Source organism: Ptiloglossa arizonensis, chromosome 4, assembly GCF_051014685.1.
Source record: "Ptiloglossa arizonensis isolate GNS036 chromosome 4, iyPtiAriz1_principal, whole genome shotgun sequence".
Taxonomy (NCBI): domain Eukaryota; kingdom Metazoa; phylum Arthropoda; class Insecta; order Hymenoptera; family Colletidae; genus Ptiloglossa; species Ptiloglossa arizonensis.
The window spans coordinates 8,513,557-8,536,260 of NC_135051.1; the positions used below are offsets into that span (position 1 = coordinate 8,513,557).

At 50.6% G+C, this 22,704-nt stretch overlaps 1 protein-coding gene across 2 annotated transcripts in view; it reads right to left on the reverse strand.

Moving 5' to 3' along the window:
* The window catches only part of Skeletor (DM13 and DOMON_DOH domain-containing protein skeletor), a 16,039-nt gene extending 308 nt beyond the window's left edge, over nt 1–15,731 (reverse strand). Inside the window, exons 1-14 of one of the 2 annotated variants that reach the window (XM_076309119.1) lie at nt 15,632–15,731; nt 11,552–11,689; nt 10,318–10,390; nt 9,930–10,038; nt 8,724–8,886; nt 8,270–8,529; nt 4,100–4,199; nt 3,052–3,236; nt 2,601–2,906; nt 2,324–2,495; nt 2,048–2,241; nt 1,701–1,925; nt 1,469–1,633; nt 1–742 (exon numbers count right to left, since the gene is read on the reverse strand). The exon at nt 1–742 is cut by the window's left edge and continues 308 nt beyond it. In XM_076309119.1, coding sequence (XP_076165234.1) covers nt 1–742; nt 1,469–1,633; nt 1,701–1,925; nt 2,048–2,241; nt 2,324–2,495; nt 2,601–2,906; nt 3,052–3,236; nt 4,100–4,199; nt 8,270–8,529; nt 8,724–8,886; nt 9,930–10,038; nt 10,318–10,390; nt 11,552–11,689; nt 15,632–15,716 — 2,917 coding nt within the window. In that variant the 5' untranslated portion in view covers nt 15,717–15,731. Of the gene's footprint in view, nt 743–848; nt 970–1,468; nt 1,634–1,700; nt 1,926–2,047; nt 2,242–2,323; nt 2,496–2,600; nt 2,907–3,051; nt 3,237–4,099; nt 4,200–8,269; nt 8,530–8,723; nt 8,887–9,929; nt 10,039–10,317; nt 10,391–11,551; nt 11,690–15,631 lie in introns of those variants that run through there. The other variant, XM_076309120.1, reaches the window with a different exon arrangement.
* Nucleotides 15,732–22,704: the final 6,973 nt, after the last annotated feature.

The following is a 22,704-nucleotide window of genomic DNA, read 5'->3' on the forward strand; positions in this document are numbered from 1 at the left end:
CTCCTTTAAATCTGCCGAATTGAGGGGTCCTACTGAGAAGGTCCGAGGACAATCTGCCGTTAGAGTGGCCCTCGATCCCGGAGATCGATCTCGCCAGGCTGGAGTCCTTCAATCTCTTCCCGTCGAAGGTGATCAGTACCCCGGACGAAGATCGCGCCTCGTTGGGTATGGTGCTCGATACCGGTGGCAGGTAATAGGCGTTCGATCTGTCGGCTGCCATTTCCATGTCGTCGGTCTCGCTGGGACGTTTCGTTTTCTTCTTGGACTTCTTGGTCGTGTCGATCGTTGGTACCGGTGGCGAGGGTATGAATACCGGTTCGAAATTGTCCACGGGTCTGTGATTGGACGTTGTGTCTCGAGCGAGAGGTTCGTTTTGCTCGGTCCTCTGTTCCGAGATCCTCCTTTGAGCCTCCACGGGCGCGTCGATGCTTCTGATGATGGGTTTGAAGCCACCCTCGATCACTATCGAGTCTGGGTCGAATCCCGTGTTTCTAGCGGGTTTCATTGGTCCGGTGAACACGTTGGACACGTCCACCGCGTCGGACACTTTGGCCTCCAATTTGCTCCTCTGTTTGGTGTCGATCTTCTTCAGTTTCGCGATCTGGGGATTCGTGGTCCCGGTCGAGTGTTTCTCGAGCGTTCTCCTGTAAGTAGAGGACGTTGGTCTGTAAACAGCCTTTTTCCGTTCCAGAAATGTCGGTCTCGACTGGAAGGTGGTTTGGGGCATCGGGTGAGGAGCACTCTGCAACATCGGACGACGCGTCAGCACCGGTCTCTTGACGAACATCAGCTGGGTCCTCTGCTCCGGTTGATGGTAGTGATAATGGTGAGGGAGCGGTGGGTGATGATAAAGATGGTGGTAATTGGTCGCGTAATGATGAGGCGGCGGCGGCCTCGAATATAGGATCTGCGGCCCGGTGACAGCCGAATAAGCGTATTTTGTCCCGTGGCTCAGTGGTCGTGGGTTATCTGCAACGAGGTTAGACAATTGCTGGTTAGAGGCCTGTTGGAGTAGCTCCGGCTCGATCTCCGTGATCTGTTGTCGGCCAGGAGGATACGAGGAGGCCGAGACGGGTCTGATGCCTCCCGTCGCCGATTGTTCGCGATAGATCGGCGCGAGCTGCTGCTGTTGATGGTGATGATGATGATGGTGGTGGTTGTGGTTGTGGTGATACTGCAAGAGATCCTCGTCGAGGTGCGCGTGATGCGTATCCTTCACGCGTACCTCGTGACGATGCGGCCCGGCTCCGTGGCCGTGGTTGCTGTACGAAGGCTTCGAACCGAACGGCTCCTCGTACGGTGATTGCAAGCGCACGTAATTGTTGTTATTATTAGCGGTCGTTAGTAGCTGCGTGTATGATGAGCTTAGATTGCCGGGGTTAGTCGCTGGATGATATGGATAACGAAGCCCGTGTTCACGATGAGGATGATGAAGCTGCTGCTGAAGAAACTCCGCCGTTGGCGTTACCTTGCTCGAGACGCGGATGCTGGAGCTGCTCTCGAGATCGTCCCCGCTCGGTCGTTGATCTTTCGGCACCACGTACACCTCGTGGTTCTCGCTGCCGGCGGTCTCACCGGCGTCGCAGTTGTTGTGCACGTTGATCTTCCAGCCCAGGTAACGGTGCGTGAAACACTGAACCCGCGAAAATCGCGTGAGTACACGATACGATCAACGATTAACGATTCGACTTCGGACTTACTTGGTAATACACGGTGTCCGGTGTGTTCTCGTCCGGGGTCCATTCCACCAGACCAGGTTCTCCGTTGTCGCACTTGAGGGTCAGGGTGCGCTGATAAGCCCCGAACGTCGAGAACTCGTTCGCTAGCGGTTGATTCTGATCCGGGACCCAGTTGCACAGACGTCCGACACCCGTGGGCCGATATATACCCCGTTGGCGTTCAGCACCGGCGAATATCTTCACTTTCTGTTCGCGGAGGAAAAGTGTCTTTTACCGTTCGTCGATCCTCGACGTAATTACGAAACGAGACGGGAGGACAAGGGGAACGAGAGGGACGAGGGGGCCTCGTTTAGGCGTGTTTGGCTTACGGCTTTCTCCTCGGGTGTTTTGTGCTGGTATCCGCCGACGGGGTCGTCGGTTATGTAGAAGGGATGATAAAGGGCGGGCGCGTCAGGGTTCTCACCGCCTTCCACGACGAAAGAGTACTTATTGCCACGGACCACGTTGATCTCCGGTATTAGAAGACCGTTTATGTACCAGGCGATACCCCAACCGACGTGACCTGGGGAAAGTGAAACGTATTATTCCGTACTTTAGTCCCCGGTTGATAATACCCGTACAGATGGTCCGCCCGCTTTTCGTACCGGTGATTGCAGGGTATCCGTGCTTGCCTCCGGTTGGTCCCATCTGGGCGTAAAATACCCCATCGTCGGGCTCGTCGCACGGAATCGGTGGGATGACCCAAGCGTCGGTCTTCGGGGCCGATGCCGGCTTCGGTGGCATGCGTTTGGGCCTCTTGGTGGTCGTGACCAATTCCTGCGTCGCAAAATCGAGTTAATCTCGCCAAGTCTCGGAAAAACTATGGGAAAACTACTTTCGAAAGGTTCCGTCGTTAATAATCTTCCGTGCGTTATCGATCACCTGGTTACCGCTGCCCTTCTCGTCGTTATCCACGAATAGCTGAGATTGTTCCTGATCTGGAACGGGACAATTCCAAACCGGTGGTCTACCGAACTCGATGAGGCGGTCGGTTTTCAAATAGTCCGAGTGGAAGCTGACCTCTTGTCTCTCATTCAGAGGCCCGATGGCCCAGATGATCGCCTGCGAGCCGTTTGTCAGGATTTGATGGTCCAGCTCGTCGTTCGTCTTCAGCGGTCTCTGATACGTGACAATGCTGTATCCGTCCACCAGGGCCGCGTTCAACAATCGAATGGAATTCGTGTTCTCCTAGAAGGGGAATCGAGGCGGCGTTGTTTGAGACGAGTTAATCGAATGTAAAGGAACGCGATTGAATCGAGGGCTCCCTTTTGTCCGGGGACAATCCCAATGACCAGGTGTCGGCCGCTGCAGGTGGCGGTTAAAAGTGACGTACCTGTATGCGCGTATCCGGGCAACTGCCACGACCACCCGAGCACTGAGACTTGGCGTCCAAGAAATAATCGACCGCGTATCCTTGAAGCGTTTGCTTGTCCACCCAGGCGACCACAACGTCCCCGCCGACCATCGCGCTTCTTACGGGGTCCCCGGATAACCCAAAGGCCATGTATTGTCCATCGTCTGTCGATACGACGAGTTTCGTAAGCGATAGTTAACCTTTGCGATACCAGCGGTTCTTAATCGATCACGGGAGAGACGTTCTCCGTACATATTCAACGAAGATTTCGTTATCTTATCGTACTTTTCTCAACCGTGTCATATCGAGCGATACGAGAGTCTCTCTGGGCCCGAAAACATTCAGAGGGTTATTACTCTACTTTGAGATTGATCAGCGGTTGCGTGCGATTGTTGTACACCTATAATTTCTAATTGTTTCGTTACGATCCGATCTTCGAGATCGATCGACGGTGTATTACCGTATAAGCGGAATTATTCCGCGTATAAATTTCGGCGCGTGAAAATTTATTTTCCATCACGCGTGAAAGATCGGTTCGCTGGGGTGGCGCCTAATCCGTCGAACGGTCCGTTTAACGTTTAGCGCCTCCGCGCGTTAATTAGACCGTGAAATGCAATTTTTTTGCACTTTTTTTCCGGAAGAACGACCAGATCCGAAGGGTGGGCGCAAATAGGGTGCGCAATTATAGCCCGGTTTTCGGATTCGTAAGCTACGGAGACGCGTGTTCCGGTTCCGAGGTTTTGCGGTGGAGGCGAGGGCGAGGCGAGGCGATCGATCGAGAGGAAGGGGGTAGGGGCGGGTGGAATCTCTTCGGAGAGCGTCGAGAGAAATTTGTAAAACCGCGTTATCTGCCGGACAACCGGTGGTGACGAAGCGGCATTGTTAATTAAAAGTTCGACCGGATCCGCGGTTCGTCGATCGAGGAGGGGGAGGTGTGTAAATTCACGGCTCTTTCAACGAACCGCGATGAAAGTTTCGCCCTTTTGTGACGATGGTAACGCGGAACAGCTCGGAAATATATACTCACCAAGTTTTCCAACGAGCTGGGCGACTATGCTGTCTCCGGCCACGGCCCATCGCACCTCGAAAGCCAGCCCGTCCTCGAGAACTTCGCAGTTCAGTTTCGACTGAAATCAAAACGACAAAACCGTTTTACCATCGCTTAGAGGAACAGCGACGTGTCATTCCGCCCGGTAAATACGAAATCGATCCGACGATTCACGGTTTCGCGGGCCTCGAAGTCGAAACGCGAATCGGAAGTACGAATCGTAGAAAAACACACGCGCGTCCACACATACATACACACTCTCTCTGTCGAGGTAAGGCAAGGAGATATCGTGTTTGAAGAAGAATACGTTTATTCGCATTAATCTCAGGTAAAAACGTACAAAAAAAGTCGATAGAAAAAATAATCGCATCTCGCGTGCGTGTAAATATAATCTATGTAATGGTGGATATACGTGTTTCGTCCCGTATGCACGAAGGAAGAACTGGCCTAGGCTGGAAGTATTCTCGTTTTTTCGAGCGCGAAACATTAGGGTAGAATTAACACCCTCGTATCACAGCCATGGAGCATCGCTCTCGTCGCAAAAATTCCACCTGTTGTCTCACCGGATTCTCGCACGACTTTACAAAACTGTCGTTTCTGCACGCTGGATTACAGAGGAGGACCGAGACGAGGTTACAATCGCGCGGTGCCATTCGGCCTCGGTCGGTGCATTAAAACGCAATCGCTTCGATTTCCATCCCTTCGATTTCTCCCGTAAATCACGCAAAACAGATTTACGTTTCCCACGCTTGTTCTCTCTCACGCTCGCGTCGTCTTACATACATTCGAGGGGGCCGGTTAAAAATGTTGGAGGATAACGCTGCTGGCGACAATGGTCCATTTTCTTGGAGAGACAGGCCTATACGTGTGCACGTGTGTATCCAACCGTCGCTAATATCGACATATATTTCATGCGGACTCGGGGAGACGGTAGACCGTGAATTATGGCGACTCGTATTGTTCCAGGAGAACGCGATGCATCCACTTGTACGGTAGGCGAGATTGTACGTCCCTTGGAATAGAATTCTAGAGGGGATTGGAGAGATTAAAGGCGTGCCTTCTAGGCACGTGTCTGCATAGATTGCGTCTACTTCGCGGGTGATTCCATACGCGTGCAGGGTGATGGTTTATTTCGAGCGAGGTACTGTGCGTAGTCGAGAAGTTTACCTCTGGAAGTTAATCGCGAATCGTACGAAGGTCTGTCCACGTTCCACGTTTGTACTACGTTACCCTTGATTCGGGAGGCATCTTTTCAGCTGCATTGTACGTTTCTTTTCGTTCCTCTATTACTCTCGAGGCGATCGCCAGAGAAATTGAAACCATTTTCAAAGAAAGTCACCGAAAGTCTCACACTGTCAGCGTAGCCAGAAAACTAACACGAGTTCCATCTACCAGGAGCGAGGGAAGCAAGGGGGTGTCCCCATTGTATCGGTGTATCCAAATACAACACGTTGCTTCCTCGAATCCTCGTATACACGGTATTTAGGTTACTTTTCTGGCCACGCTGTACCCTGTATAAGTGACTCGCGTCGTGTAACTCGCTCCCACGTGTACAAATGTATCGGTGTCCCGGGATTCCCTGTCCAACGGCTAGCCGATTAAATAAATAAAGGGAAGCTCTCTCCTCTCGCGAAGTTTCCAAAGTAGCTGCACGCGACCGGGGAACTTGGCGAACGAGCCCCCGGCCAATATTATTCCAGCTGTGCCAGCCGAGTTTTCCGCGGTACGTATCATCGTTGGTAAATATGGCGGCCCGCTTGGCGAACTTTCGCTAATTTGTCGAAACACGAGTTCGACCGAGTTTCGACGAAGCCCCGGGGCCGATTTACAACGGGGATTCACCGGCTAGCACGACGCGTAGATCGATTCGGGATTACTTTCCTCTCTCGGGGTGAATTTTTCTATGCAAAAATGGAGCTGGAGACGTTTTCGAAGACTTCCGGTTTCGTTCGAGAGTCCCTGAGTCCGTGTCTCGTAGGTTTCTCGAGTCGTATCAGAAATTTTCCGGTGGTACCTATCCGTTGGTCCATTTGCATCCAGAAGCGGAACAAGTTGAAAAGTTATTTTTAAACGAACCGTTATCGACGATATCACTTTTCTCAAACGGTACAATGGGCAGCTGGCAAGATGTCACTCGGGCAGAAATTCCCCTTACACGCGGTACTGGATTCGTCCGGATGCCATTTCTCTAGTTCCCCGTAGGGGACGTTACTGTGCGGATACCGAGAAGATAACCTCTGGAGGGAATTGCCGAAAATTGCTCAATGGTGTCTAGATTCTGGTCTTTCCCTTGGTCTTCGAATGACACCTTTTCAGCTACCGATAGTACATAACCGAATGCCCGCGGATTATTCCACGCCCGATAACACGATCCGGAATATTCCGCTTCTCGGTGGAAATGGGTTAGTAGCGCACGAAAGAATCGAGCCTTCTGTCGCCTTGGTATCGCAACACCCTGGCGTACGAATTCGTCAAAGGCTCGTCGGCCAGTCGACTACGCGACCTGGACCGTCCCGCTCGGCTAGAGTCGTAAGTGGACAAACCGTCGTTTCTAAACTGCTCCTGATACGCGGTGTCGTCTACGTTCGAGGCATCGTCACCGTATCGAACGATCGCGGCCGATCTTCCAGTCTGCGGCGAATAGGAGCCAGGTTGGAGCCGATGGAGTTGTTGCGCGAGCGGCTCCTGGGTCTGTAGGCTCTTTGGTATTCGATAGTCGATCGCCTGGACCACTTGGACCTGATCTTCTCGACGCAGGACCGGTCGATAGGTCGTTGGACGTTGGTATTGCTGTTGAGTCAATGACGCGCTCGCGAACGAGGTGGATGGCGACGACGACGACGACGACGAAGACGACGAAGACGACGAAGACGACGGCGACGACGACGAGGGGGTCAGCTCGAAGAGATTCGCCTGGCCCAGCGTCTGTCCCTGCCCTCCGCGGTGCACGTTCTGCAACACAAGGACAGAGACAGGATGTTATGCACAGGCCTTTGCAAACGAACAAATTCATATTCTCGAACTCTGATCAAATTTAGCGACAGCCTGCTGCGATCGTACTACCGATGGAATAGAATTATCTCTGCTTCCACCAAGGACGATCTTCTCTCAAGATAAAGACCTCCGATCCCCTTTTACGTTCGAACGGGTTATTCTTGCCTCCGAGGGCAAACCTTTTCTTTTCTACACCGTTATTAAACAAGCGAATGTCGATCTTCGTCACCGTCCTTGGCCAACAGCAACGATGTGTGCGATGTTGAGGGGATCTAGCGTAGTCTAGAGCGAGGATCTGAACACGTCGTGAACTCGAGTAAACATCGAAAACCAGAGGAAGAGGTATCCGTGCCCAGGGGAACATTGGAACATGGAAAATTCGTGAAAATCGTGTCGCCACCGTCATCGAGACGTCCACTCGAATCCCTCGTGGAACAGTACCGAGTGCGTATCGACTCGTCGAGGAGCCAAAATTCCAGAAAGAGTTCCGTCGGCCTTCGAGGACAAATTTTTCCAGACCTAACGCCGTTTATCCGAGCGGAAAGCGCGAGACGGGAGAAGCAAATCGGCTCGCGAAACGTCGGACGGAATATGAAACCGTGTGGAAGTTCGTTCCGGGACCCAAGGAAAACTTACGGAACGTGACGCAGTAACATCGAGTCTCTAAAGACGATGTAAATCGATCGAGAACGGGGTAAAAGCCCTGTTCGAATCCCTTTCCTTCTGTCAGCTCGAAACGTGATTGGCATGGAAATTCGCAGTCTGTACAATGCCACGCGAGAACGATGCTCCATACTTCGAGGCCGCGTTAGAAAAGTAATCGGTTCACGGATCTTAGAGATCCCCGTTTCGCGGTTATCGTCTGTATTTCGATTCGTGTAACGACGCGTACGAAAAACGTTTCAAACGTACGAGAAATTCATTTTCTTCTCGTTCCTTTTTTAATAGACGTTTGGAAACCACGATCTCTAAGACATCGGGGCTTTCTTCAAAGATCCTCGCGATCGGGAGCGAAACAATCGAAACGACTATCGGCAATCGTTTCGATCGACTCGCTCGATGTTATTTGATATTACCGTGAGCATCGAATACGTCCAAGCCGGCGATTCTTCTTGCAGCGAACTGCCCCGACTACAGGAAGACTTTCCAGCTTACCTGCGGCGAGACTCCGAGCATCTTCAGGGAGGGTGGCACGTTAAGATTCGGCGCGATTTGCACGTGGCCAAAGTCGACGGTGAAGGCTTCGCACCAGACGCCAAAGTGGCCGATCTGGTGGATCGTCAGATCGTCGGGTAACGTGAGCACGATGGCTTTGCGATCGTATCGACGCAGAGGCACCACCTTTCCGTTCTCATCGGGCACGCGGATTCCTTGAGGCGATGGTGTGGGTCCCGCCCCCACCCAGAATTTCGCGTCTGCGAAAAAAGAATTCGTCGATGCACCGTCGTTAGTTTCTGTCCCCTAGCGTACCAAGGTGGAACGATCCTATTTCCAACGGTTACGAAATATCAAACAAACGTATCGGGACGTGCGATGGTCGTACGTCTTGGTACGATTAGGGTTAAACGAGCGTGTTATCGAGTCGATTGTTGTCGGGGTTGCAGCTTACCGGGCGCTTCGCCGTCGTAGCTGAAGCTAGGTATCAAGAGAGTCTGGCTGTCGACGACGACGATCGGTTCCGAACTGATGCCGTGCACGCCGCTCAGGGCTGCCAGTTTCTGTGGTTTCGGGTAGTCGAATCCCCTGGGTATTCTCACGTCTCCAAAGTTCACCTAAAAGAGCACGTTGCGTGAAAAAAGACTCAATTTTTGGAGTATAGGGTACGGTGGTGGGTCTAAATCTAATTACAATAACGCTCCGTCGTGTCGAGGGATCGCTTAAATTGTTTATCGTGCGATTCGAATGGTTTTAACGGGAGAATTCCTTTTAGCATAGATAACCTCGAAGAGAGCAGTCAAAGATCGTTACAGATTGTTCTTCGTCGATCGTTCGCGTTCGTTCGTTTCCCATCGGAAAATCGAGCGTTCGCGTTCTGGTTCTGTCGCGTTGGAGCTTATCGTTCCGGAATTTCCAACATACGGTATCTGCCACCGGACGTTGGATACTCCGACTCGGAATAAATTTGCGTCGCGCGTAAATCGACGACCTATGCGAACTGCCACGGATAAGCGAGTCTCCCGGTTCCTCTATCGGTCTGCTCGTTAAATCTGATATTTCACGGGTTGCCCGCCTCTCGTGTGTTTTTCTCGAGGAAAAATCACGTCCGATGGATCGTACGTCGACGCAAACTGTGTCAGCGCGAAGCTCCGCGGCCGTTATATTCGATATTTCACGAGGTGGCTCTCCGTAAGTAATTCTCGAGGTCGTAATCGGGCTCTCGATTCCCTTCCCGAGCCAAGAATCGTTCCAAGGGTCGATCGAATCCAATTCGCGGGTAGATTCGGTGTCGTCCGCGTGGCGCAGCGCCAATCGAAGCGATTACTTTCTATCCGCTGGTGGCACGCGTTGCAACAACCACGAGTGTGAAAGTTGCACGCCGAGGAAACGATCGGATACCGGTTTTCTGTATCGTTCGAGCGGAATCGACGTGACACCGAAGGTCACGAGCACAATATACGCGCCGCGATCCCGTCGACGTATTTTGAGAACCTTTCGAACGTCTCGGAGCTAGTTCTCCATTGGGTCAAGGGTCGAACGGAACCTTGAAACCGACCATCTATGCGTTGCGCAACGTTACATCGTCGAGAAAGGTGAGAGTGTACCAAGAACGGTTACGAGTTAAACATTTTTCACCGTTTGTGTATTCGTTACTCACGGCGTATTCGTCGCACCACACGCAGAACCACTTGATGTTGTTCAGAGTCTTGCCGTCGGGTAACGTGAGCGTGACGTCCTTCCTTCGATATCGCCTCAGTGTGTCCGTTCTGTCGCAAATGGAGAAAATGGCACATTTGTAGTCCAAGGTCCCCGATTCGTTACAACGCTCTAAGTCGTCTCTACGCTATCGAACGATCTTTTCGCGTGCCCTTTTCTACGTACGAGAACAACACAACTAGAGGCTAAACGGAGCACCGAGAGTGCTCTTTCTATCGTTGGCGCACGGTTTTTTAAACCTGTGCAATTCTTACTACCTACGAAGCCTTCGAATCCGATTATTAGGGTTACTAAGGGTCGTTTAACAAGGAAAACGAATGTTCACTCACGATCCACGCTCGTCCCGAAGTCTGATGCCGTTTCCATTGGGACTTTTCGAGGTGCCCACGTAAAAGTAGGCGGCTGAAAGAAGATTACGATTACAGTCGCTATTCGCTATCGCATAAGGTTGCGTCGCTCGATCGTCCGGTTGCGTTTCTCCGTAATATTTTTTTACAAGCACCCCGTTTCCATTCGGTTAATTTGTTGGAGCGTCGTCGCGAGTCGGCGCGTCCTTCGTGAACCGAACGCTTTCGATTTTATCGAACCGCGGTACGTAAACAGGAAAGTGAGAGCAGCTCGAACGAGTCGAAAGGGACAAGTGGGAGAACCTTTTACGACTCGCGGTACAACTTTAAAGCTGTTTGGATTTCTCCGCGCTGGTCTGTCGAACCAGCTCCGAGGAACCACGATAAATTGAACCTCGGGGTGGTGTAAAATCGCTCGTGGACGCGAACAAGACTCGCAAATGCCTCGTAATCGATCTATATATCAACGCGAAACGAATTCGTCCAACGATAGCGGCGATGGAAACGAAGAACGATGAAAAAGCGGTATCCGCAGGATGTTTACCATTATCCCCGACGGCCGAGTCGATGTAAAACAAGCGGGATGTTTTCATCGGAATTTCGTACAACGCTGCGTCCCGAATACGCTTCGTTTATCCGCTTTTCACGCGATATTAAATATCCAGCGTGACGTGGAAAAATTCAATACGCGTTCCCCAGATTCGTTTCGCGTCAAATTGGAAGGTATAATTTAATACCGGTATCGATAATCTCCTCCGTGACCGTGGTGGCTTCTTTTTTCATTTACGTCCGTTGAAAATTCAACGTGGTGCTCGTTGTTTCTATCGCGATTAAAAGAGCCTCTCCTCTACCGCGGGGAGCTGGAAAGAAAACGGTCGTTCGGTGGATATTGTCCGCAAAGGTCAGTAAACAAAAATTACTCGATCGAGTCCACAGTTCCCTTTGCACGCGGTAAGGAGTACTACGTTACCCCTAATTCGAGCGACAGCTTTCCAGCTCCTCGTGGTACATTTTTTTTCTCCGTCACTTTCAATTGGTGCGCGATTTGGCCAATCACACGCTCCGCTTGTAAACGCGCGAGATACGAAGTGTGTCCCTTGCACGCGTTCCTCGGCAGCTCACGGTAGAACCGTTCGAAGAACTTGCCGCGAAAATGCAAACCGGGCGATCGAAACGGGGAAAGTTCGACGATTCTGGGTGGTTCTTGGTTACGAACTTGGTGCTTCGCCGTCGTAGGTGAAGTCCTTGATGAACAGAGTTCGCCCGTCCACGGCGTAAACTTCACCGCTGACGCCGTGATGAATTTCCGACAGCTTGCCAATAAGCTTCCCATAATAAGCCTGGCTGCGTGCCTCTGCGAACACATAATCGGAATTGATTAATCGTCCTCCAGGGATCATCGACAAGGGATCCTTGTTAAAGAAATATTTGAATATTTGAAAAGGGACACCTCCGACCTGTGATAAACGATCGCGGGTCAAAGTTGCCCGTGGCCGATTTGCCTCCCGAATAATTAAGAACGGGACGCGAACGTCTCTCGAAGATCGAGAAACCGGTCGCATGCATAACTAATCGGATCTCGGGATCGCGCTAGTTAGAATAATAAATTCCGTTGGTCGGCGGTTACCGATCCTCCGGCGTCGATCGACGGGTTAACGGTAGTCGACTCGCGGAGTCGAAGATCGATTATTGCCCGAACGAAGGTGGGGGGATCCTTACCAATCGTGACACGGTATGCAAACGCGAGTGCCCCGAATGCACGGCATGTGGAGCAGATCGTGTCGTGCAGGGATCACGGAATGCACCGGTCATCTAGGGTAGATGTCCCAATAACCGTCGGAGTCATTGTTTCGATCGATTATTTTATCTCGCAACGGAACGATGTACGAATAAAACAATTCCAATACCCAAATTGCGTTCTTTTTCCCGGTTTCGCGCATCAGTGCACAGACATTGCGCGTCTGTTTACACTCGATGAATATTAGGAGGCGAGCGTGTCGTTCGGGAGTAAAAAACGAGCATTTTTCGATCCGAGGGACAACGGTAGGGACAATCGATTAATCGTGTCCAAGGTACAAGAACGTGTTCGCAAATAAAAGAGACGTTGAGCAACGTTACACGTTTCTTTTATCCCCCCCTGGTTAACGAATTGTCTCGCGAGGCGGACCAGTCGCGTCCCAGTTACCGATTCAGCTCTCGTACCGTTATACGTGAATACGAGAGGACGTCCAGGGGGAGACAGGTCGGTAAACAAGCGCGCTGGAGTCGGCCACGAGGAGAATCAGGGTTAGAACACGCATAAATATGGATCGAACGTCAAGGCCAATTCTTGGGCGCGCATCGTTCGCGATAGATGCTAACGAATCGCGGAACCGGTCGACCGATCGCTAACCCTTTGATCGAGCGCGTACCGTTACGGACAGGATATCGTCCATCCTGACGAGATTTACTTATTCGTGCTCGGGCATAAATCCTGCCAGGGTAAACGGCGACCCGCGGTCTCTTTGGAAATTCCGGAAAAATCGCCGGCCGAGCCGAGGAAAATTAGACACGTCTCGGGTAGCGAGCCCGGATTGTTTCGTGGTGCCGTTAACTGTCGCTTGTAATCGATGATGTAACGTTCACCTGGGGATCGCGTGTACCACTTTGTCCCGTGCCCGTGGTATTTCATAATTGGACAAAAATACGTTGTTACGGTCCTCGACCGGATGGGCTCGTTCGTGCATCTGGATACCTTTTCCAACGTCTATCCCGGTCCAAGGGTTAAACGGAGAACCGTTCTTCGAGGAGCGTGCCCTCCGAACGCTGTGTCGGAGTCACTTGTGACTCGTCACTTTCATCGAGACGATTGCACGCGTTAGGTAGTCAGGTACGTACGATCGAACGTTCCCGATGATTACAGCCAAGTATAGCGAGTATCAGCGAAATATATCTGTTTTAGCGAAACGTTGATGCGAGTTGGAAATTACCCCGGCAGAGGACTCGGAGGATTGAATCTATCGCGAAGAATTGTTCTTCGGTAAATGCGCGAGAAGAAAATGTTTAGGAACGGTAAGATGCAGCTCGAGAAAGGTGAGTACTCCGAGGGTGAACTTTTTTCCACGTAAATGCAACGAAATCGATTCCAGCGATTTCAATTTTCGCGCCGATCGCGAAAGGTTTCCGTCCTCGCTGCGGAACCGAGGAAACTTTCTTGCGTTTGCGAATACCTCTTCGTTACGTAAAGCGTTATTAGCTCTCTATAGGCGGCCTGTAGACTATCCGGTGACGGTAAACGCTCATGGGCGTTCGTTGCGCGTGCACGTTCAAAGGGCGAGAAGGTTTTCCGCGCACGGTACAGGTTTCGAGTCAAAGGGTCGGTATTACGGATTCCGGTTTTCCTCGCACGGAAAAACTCCGAGCGTGGTCGGGCGCGTGCGGTTTGCGGACAGACGACGCTCCTCGAATACAGGTGGTAGTTGTATGGAGCTATCAATCGCTAATGCGAAACCGAAGCGTCGAAGCAGCGTCGGTTTCGAGCTCCAAGAGGATGCATTTCGTCGTTCCGGCCGCGAGCCATTAGCGCGTAATTATTGTCGCGGTAATGACATCGAGAGGGAACGGACGGAGGCAGAGAGAGAGAGAGACGCGATTAAATCGTTACGAGGTTCTGGAATCGCGAGGTTAAAAAGCCGAACGATCGGGTAGACGACGGTGTAAAAGGAAAGTTCGCGATTAGCGCAGCCCGAGCGCGAATTATTGGCAATCGGGTTCTCGTGGACACCGAAGACTCGTCGTGAATTTAGGTCAACGACGTAGCGTTAAGACGATGAAAAAGAAGAGAAGCGACAAAATTGAGAAAGAGAGGGAGAGAGCGGAGATACATATCGGACCTTTGACATTTTCGTACGAAAGAGAAAGCAGAAGGCGGACAAACGTAATTGCCAGCCCGTACATAATGCGACTCTCGGAGCTCTAATGTTGCAACGCGCGTATTCTCCGACGAGACGAAACAAAGATCCCCCATCCCGATTCCGAAACCCGGGAGGCGAGAAACGTTTAATTTTTCCGAGAGGGAAACCCTGCTGGTAATATTTTTCTCCCCCTCGGTTCTTAAAACGAAATATCGAGTTTCGCGTTTCCGACTGCCACGATTCTATCATTGGATATCGAGACACGCCTGTTCCCGACAAATTCCATTTATCCGTCGAGAGTCTCGCGTTCGAGTGGAACCGAGATTACGCAACCAGTCGCCGGCCCAAATAATGCGCGAGTCGAGACACGAGAGAGAACACGGGAAAGATCGTTCCCGATTAGGACCAACTGGATTTACCCTCTCTTTTCTATTTTTTCTCTCGACCGGGAAAATCGTCGAGAGAAGAGATTGGTTTTTCCTAGTCACTCGCGGTGGCACGGAGAAAGTCGGCAAGTCGGCAAGTCGGCAAGTCGGCAAGTCGGCGCGAGTCACAATCGGGATACACGGAATTATCGTCCCGGTGAAGAGCAGTTTCGTCCATCGTGTACGAGAGGACAGGCCCACGGTTGCACTTTCGCGTGGCCGGGCGTCGATTCTCGAGGGGAAAGCGTTCGAGAATTCCATCTCGAACTCCGCGTCGAACGCGTTCTTTTCCCGTGTATCGATTTGCTTTTTTCTTATTCTTGTTCCCCGTTATCGACGCGAATCTCTTTCTCCTCTCCGCGTGACGACGGTCCGCGGAGAAAAGCGTGGAACGCGAAAGTCGCCCGGCGACGCGAAACAGACCGGCAAATCGAGACGTCGAACGAGCTTGCAGAGCTCGCGTCGTTAATTGGCTCGAGTAATTAGCGCGTGCCGGATCGTTCGGTAATTGGCGCGATTCGTTACAAATGAAACCTGTCCGTCTTCGATCTCGCGCGTTATCTACCCCCGTGTCGAGAAATCGGTTCCCCTCGAAAATTCCGGCACGATTTCCCGCCGACTCGCGCAAACTCGTACGCGTTGGCACTTTGTTCGCGTAAGATCGCGGACTGTGTCTCGCCGAATGGACTTTCACGGGTTTGTCCGGTTGCGAGATCGGTTCACGATTTTACGACGCGATCTTCGATTTTATTTCAACGGGAAGAGACATTAGCCCGATGACAGGGTGTTCGGAAGATTCTCGACGTACACTCGCAAAGACCGAGAACTTTGGAAATCACGTATGCGAGCCAGCGAGCGAATCGCGTAGGAACACTTGGGGAATCGCGAAGAATCGAGGACTCTCTCCGTCGGCGCGTGGTATTCGACAGCCCTTGTGATACTTTCTCGTAAGTAATCCGCGTTTTCGTGTGAACTCACGTGTTGCCAGCAGAAGAAAGACCGCTGCGACTAGACCGACAGCGGACAGCCGAGCCGAGAACGATGTGGGTGATCGTGTCGTCATGGCGTCTTCGTGGTTACTGCCGTCGAAAGTGGCCGTCGTGGATCCAGGTAGCTTTGTCGATCCCACTACGATCACCGGCTCGCCTTGCTATACCTCGGTCTGTCTTTCTCTTTACCCCTCTCCCACCTACTTTGTTTGCTTCTGTTAATCCGTAATTTTCACGTTTCCCTCTTCCGTCCACCCCTCGTTGTTTTCCCTCCGCGTCACCATGCGTCCTCGTGCTTTCGATCGTGGGACGTTTTCGGCGTGTCGCGGCGCATCGCGCGAAAGGGATTCTCTTTCCTTTGTTCCGAACCCGCTCTAGACACCCGAATACGCGTCCTCGAGACCAAGAAGATCCAAATCCGAATGAAATTTTCCAACGAGCACGCTTTAGTTCCCTGTCGTCCCTTCTCTCGCGACAAACAGGAACGAGCCACGTCGAACGGAGAAGTCACGATTCTCTCGCTGTTTACATCCGATCGCGAGCGCAGACTTCGAAATCGAACGATTTGCCACACGCGCGAACCAATCCGATGGTACGCGCGCCGCGAGATCATTCGATCCGTGATCGGTGAACCGAGATTCTTCTTTCTTAAATATGCCTACAAATCTTTGAACAACGATACAACGGCCTATTAACTTCGCATGAAAATTGCATGAAAATTGCGTGAAAATTGCGTGAAAATCATTGCACCCAGCTATGCAAGATAAGAGCGGAAAAAAAGAGAAAGGAAGGAGGAATGTTAACAAAAATTCCTACAGAGAAAGTGTAATAACTGTTCTATAGAACGAGTAAAAAGAATCTTTGGACCGAACGGAGTTGTTAACGTTAACGATCTGTTAATACGCTTCTATGTGCTCGAGTGTAAAGACAGTTGTGGCGTGTTGGAACAGTCGAGACATTGATAGAGACCTCCGTGGGTAAACACGAAAAGTCCGGCTGCGTTAATAGTCGCAACCGTGCAATTATATTTCGCAATACGTTCGCACTCTACGCCAGCTTTACATAGTATTCGAGAAACCGACGCAGCAAGGTGGGTTTCTATTTTGCTCGGTCAGCGTAACACGATCTCAACGCCGTTACATTAATTTCATAGGAAAGGTACTCGTTTCGGACGAATTTGCACCAATTTGCACGAATTTGCAAGCCTCGAATTTCAAAGTGCAGTACACTCGTCAAAGCGTGAAAAACACCGAGTTTCGTTGGTTTCGGAGCTACAGGACTGTTACTTATCGAGCAAAGTAAACACGCTAGCGCTACCTACTTACAGATAATCAATGTCGTTCAATGGAAGAGCTACTATACTTTGTCGATCGTCGCGGAGTTACTTCACGTTTTATTTTCATATTTTTTAAACGGTTTGCAGTTTAATGGAAACGTCTTGCAACTCCGAGAGACCGGTGACATTTGGAGCCACGTTTATTCAGACCTTTTAGTTCGTTTCGATCGTCGACGATCAACGGTATAAAAGATAAGCAATATTCCGATATTGAAAAGGAAAATTTCAAAATCACAAAACGAAGAAAAGTACAGTCGAATATTACGCTACGATGCGATAACTTCGTCGAAATTCCTCGCAAACTTTTCCAAATCGCTTCGGATCTTTTTCTGAACTTTTCCCACTTTATTTTTGCAATCTATGACGCAAGCCTCGAGTCGCTCGAGTTGACGGTATCGCGCGGCGTAAACAAAAAAAGGTAAACAGATCGGGTCGTGGGTTTAACGCGGTTTTATAAGACATTCGAGGTGCTTCTGAAAATAAGCATGACGAAGGTTTCGAAAAATTGAACCTTGGTCGAAAGAAGCCGCCTTTCTCTCATTCGGGAAGCTGCCGGTATCTTTGTTGCTTCCTTCGTTGAACGCCTTTCGACCGAATCGTTGAATAATTAGACTTTCACGTCGTCGCGTTCTCTTCGGAATTTCAGCGAGAATAAAACTTTGAAAATTCAATCGAATATAAAAGTATCCCCTCTTCCTCGATTTTTGTAACGAATGTACCGGGCAAGGAACAACAATACGCACCTCATTTAATCTCATATAATACCTCGTTTAACGGAACGACTTTGTAGAAAAAAAGAAGGCAAAATAGAAACGACGCCGGAGAACGTAGGACAGTTTCCGTTCTACAAGCTCGGTCGTTGAAGGGTTAAAACGGAGGCGAGAAAATAATAAGGTCGAACGGTGGTGGCAGTTTGCATCTCGAGAATCCGAGTGGCGAAATAACCGTTGACACGAGGTTATTCCGCGGCGAGGATCTCGTAGATCGAGCTTGCGAGCTTCTCGTTCACGTTCTCGTCGCGTAAACAACGAGGAGCCCGCTCGAACGAGTTCCCTTGGAAACTTGCTTCCACCGACCGCGTAAAAACTTTCGCGCGTAGGAATTTTAATTCCGCGCCGATATCGCGCGCCGACAACGACGACGAAATTAAAATTCCATTTAAAACTCGCTGCTCGATTGAAATTTTTCCCAAACTCCCATACACGGCGGGGTAGGTAATATCCCCGTGAACTGCAGAAAGAATATCCCGGGATTCCGGAAACGTCGTGTACGTTTCCTTTCGTCGCCAAGTGTGCGAAAGAGATAAAAGAAAAAGAGAGAGAGAGAGAGAGAGAGAGAGAGAGAGAGAGAGAGAGAGAGAGAGAGAGAGAGAGAGAGAGAGAGAGAGAGAGAGGAGAGCGCACAGGTGACCTTCCGCGATTCGGACGCGCGAGGCTGGTTGTCGCAGGTGCGATTCGAAGATAGATACAGAAACGATTACACGCGTCACTTGGTCATTGTCTTTTGTAACAATGGTCGGTTGCGTTTGTTTAGGTCTCCCCCTCCGTTGGGAGAGCACCGTGCCGAGATAATAGGTTGCACGTGCCGTCCGCTGCTGGAAGGATCTTTCTTCCTCGGCGTAAGCACTCTCTCGTAGCCTGTGATTAACTTTAATCTCGCCTACATTGCGAGTAATAATTGCGGAATAATTATGAGAACGGGACGGTGGCTGGCCACGGTGCAGTCCCGGCCGTCTCACCTAGCTAAGGAACGAACGTTATTACGGAATTACCGGTGACGATTATGGTAACGTTCGGCCAGAACTTTCTTCCCCTTTTGTTTCTTCGATACCACCGAACGAACGATCCTCAATGTCGCCGCCGGCGAACGGGCCACGTTCGCGTAACTACATCGCGTTCGAGAAATAATTGCCGCGAAACGGAAGCAGGTTCCAGTTTATCTTCGACTTTCTCGTCGTCGAGTCGCTTTGCGAGTAAACGTCCCATCTGAACGCGGACCTTTTTCACGCTTCGACCGTCGTGCGATTTTTCATCTTTGTCCTTTCCCGCGATCTCTCGATCATCCTTACTTCTTGCCACGTACTCGTATTTTTCATCGTCGAAACCGTATAGAAAGCTCCTCAGCGACGGAAATTTTCCAACTGTTTTACCCATTGAAAGAGAGAGCACTCGAAGAGATTTCTTCAATTTTTCTCGAGACAATCTACAAGGCTGCTACCGGCATAAATTTCGCTCCGTGTAATCACGGTTTCGCGTAGATTGGTAGCGCAAGGGTAACCCGACGATTTACGAACGAAGACGTCAAACGATTCCAAATGCGAGGGAAAACACGCGCGTGGAACTTTCCGACGGATTTAATATTTGGAAACGAAACGTTAGCGTGGCCCGTGGTTATTACCAGAAAGTTTCTCTATAATTGGCCGAGCGTCGAATCGTAGGATTTCGTGGCATCGACTGCTCTCCATTCTTTCATGGCTGGACTGGTATGCGGGCCGGTTGTGTACCAACAGAAACCAAGAGGTTTCTGTTCAACCTAGAAACCGCCTTCTGTGGATCGTCGCCCGCTCGACAAGGGGGTGGGAAGCGCGGTTTGTAATTACAGACGATTATTACTCACGCACGGATACCGGCCGCGATCTTTTCTCTCGTTTGCATTGCATACATCGTTCGATGATCGAGATACTCGTGAAAGTCGATCACCGGACCACCGTTGACCGAAACGTTTCTTTTCGTCCGATTTTCCCGAGAACTATGCGCCTCCGAGTCCATCTGCAACGCGAGCGCGCGCGTCGAAAGTGAAACTCGGTAAGAAGATTGCGTGGCGCGATCGAAGATGCCGAATCGGGCGAGCGCGCGCCTCGATACTTTTTCGCAATTGCACCGAGGGCCGAGTTTCTCGCCTCGTCAAGTGATTCCGCGAATTCGAAATCGACGATTTTTCTCGCTCGATTTCCCCCCGTCGGTGGATTTCCTTCGTGCCATTCGACGGCCTCGGCGGCAAAGGACGGACAATTACCGCTACGGCAATTACCACGCTCGGCCGTGTTTCACTTGCACTTGGCCATGCTTATTAGCGGAAGTTAATGAGTAAGACCGATGAATTAACGAGAGAAAATTGTTTCGAGCGGCCGTTAGTTTTTTTTTTTATTTCCACCTCTTCGGCACCGTGAAGATCGATTCTTCGATTCGAGGGAATCGAGAAGAAATCGGTTTTGGGTGCTTAACGGTACCAGAAGCGGGGAAAGGCAGGACGAGAAGACACGACGTTCGGTCTCTCTCCTCTTTTACGAGCGACAACCGGTCCTCTCCACGTTGCATAAGCATCGTGTTTACGCGCGTAATACGCGATCATCGTTAATAATGTTATCACGGATTCCGTGTTCACGCGCGCCGTGACACATTACGCGAAAGCGATTGGTAGCGGTGGAGTCACCTCGCCAGAGGAGCCATACTTTCTCCGGCGTAAACGGCATCGACGGGGTCAAAGTCTTCTTCATCGTGGATCGGACTTTTTCTTATCCCATTAACCGTTCCTTCCAACGAATCTACAGGCTGATTTAAAAGTACCTGTACCGGTAGCCGAATCTACGCTCCAAGCGAGTCAAAAATCTCTTAGGAACGTACGTCCCGTACGGTCCCTTAGTTTTCGAGTTACGGACGATCGAAGGAAACGTTTAATGTAAAAAACAAATCCTTTTTTTACCGGAATATTCCCTTCAGAGAAACGTAGAACGTGTTGTACAGGAATGTGGACAGTGTCGAGTAAGTAAAAACAATAAGTAAAAACTTATCGTTAGCTGTTCGTTACAGTACCTACGTTGTTGGCTAAAAATGTTTAAGAACCGAAGGGACTTTGAACGTTTTCTTCGATCGTCCATAACTCGAGAACCAAGGTGTACAGGGCGTACGTTCTCGTACAATTTTTACACATCTTGGCGCGCAGATCTCCGAGTTACGTATTCCTGAATCGTCCTGTACAGATTGACTCGTAATTCTCTCGTAAGTACAGCCAAAATCGATGAAAAACGTCCTGGCCATATACTGGCATTCTTTCCGTGAAAACGGAACCAACGAGTTCTCTGTTACCGTGCAACGAATCTTCCTCTCGTACTTATGTGTACATATTTATGTACAAAATTACACGTGTACATATTTATGTACATGTTTATATACAAAAAAATTATGCGAAGATTAACGAACGAGTTACCGATCGCAATTCCGTTGGCTTCGCCAATGGAAAGTAACGAGGGGAAAGAATGCACCGAGCGAGTGCAACTATTAACATATTTGGAGGAAACGGTTTTACTCCCGCGAAGGAGCCAATATTTAGAGGACGCTGCACCTGGAGATTGTCTTCCAGACGCCCGACGAACCCGATGAATATTTTATTGCGCGTCGATGATGCAATTTAGCGAGGAAACAACTAGTTTGCCTTGCCGCGGCGATCGCGGACGACGTTCGAGAATTTTTCAGGACTTCCAAACGGGTTCGGGGACACATCAGCTGGCAGCCCCGGCCGGCTGATCGATAACGCGTTAAAGTCGCTTAAAGCGGGACTTTAATAACGCGTATCCCGGTTTTAGGACAGCTCAAAGTTTTAGCGTCGCATCGACGGCTCTCATCGAGTCATTTCGCGGAGATTGCAACGCTTTGGCACCGAAACTCCGACCCGATGATCGACGCTCGGTCTCGGTTCTAGGATACGATCGGAAACTTTCACACCTTGCGTCCATTGTCTCGTGATTTCAACGTGGAATTTTTCTTCTTCGTTCTTTTTTTTTCTTCGTTTTTTTTTTCTTTTATCTCTCCTCTCGCGAGCGAGATCGAAACATCGCGATAATTCGCGGCGAGAAGCTCGAGGGATCGTCGGCTCGTCGGCTCGTCGGCTCGTCGGCTCGTCGGCTCGTCGCCGGTGGCCAACACTCGAAAAGCATTCGCCCCGGGTGTTAACGGTCGTTCAACCGCTGGATTATCTCCGTCCATATGACTCAGGCGTGCCAGTCCTGTTGCATAAAAGACGCTTAAGTATGCATAGAATCAGCCGCACGGAACGATAACACGTCGTAGCTGCGAAGTAATGGGAAAGATTATTTATGGATTGCGATATCTCTATACATCTCCAGCTGAATTACGACGATCTCGGGAAAGGTTCCCGTGGACGCGCCTTCCTGACACAGATTTCGCCTGGAAAATCCATGAATTTTAATTGTTCATAAATTGCGAGAAAACGCCGTGCCCACGAAATACGTCCCGATCCCGTTCGAACGAGATCTTCCACCCGTTGGAATCCTCCGCGCGTCGCGACGCTCCTTTATCTCGATGACAAATGGCCCCGTTGGGGACGGCCGACGCGGCAATTAAAAAGTTGCCACCGTTACGGAATAGAATTTAAACGCGTTGCCAAATACTCGAAGATTAAAGAGCAACGCGATCAACGCCCGGAGATTAGCGTTAATTGTAACGATTTCGCGATCGATCGTGGGATCGTTTTTACCAGGACGCACGGTGGCTAGGTGTACGAAAGAAGAGCGGAACAAAGGTGGATCCTGGTACGGGGGATCAGAAGATGCGTCGTGGTTGCGTCCTCGTCCCCAACGTGCGCAATTTAGCTGAAACAGAGTGGAAAATGCTGAGCGGGTCGCGTTGCGTTGCAAAAACGACTCGTTCTTACGCAACCGTGTCGCCGGTATTGCCGCAACGCAACCTGCCGCCGACACGGGACTTTCC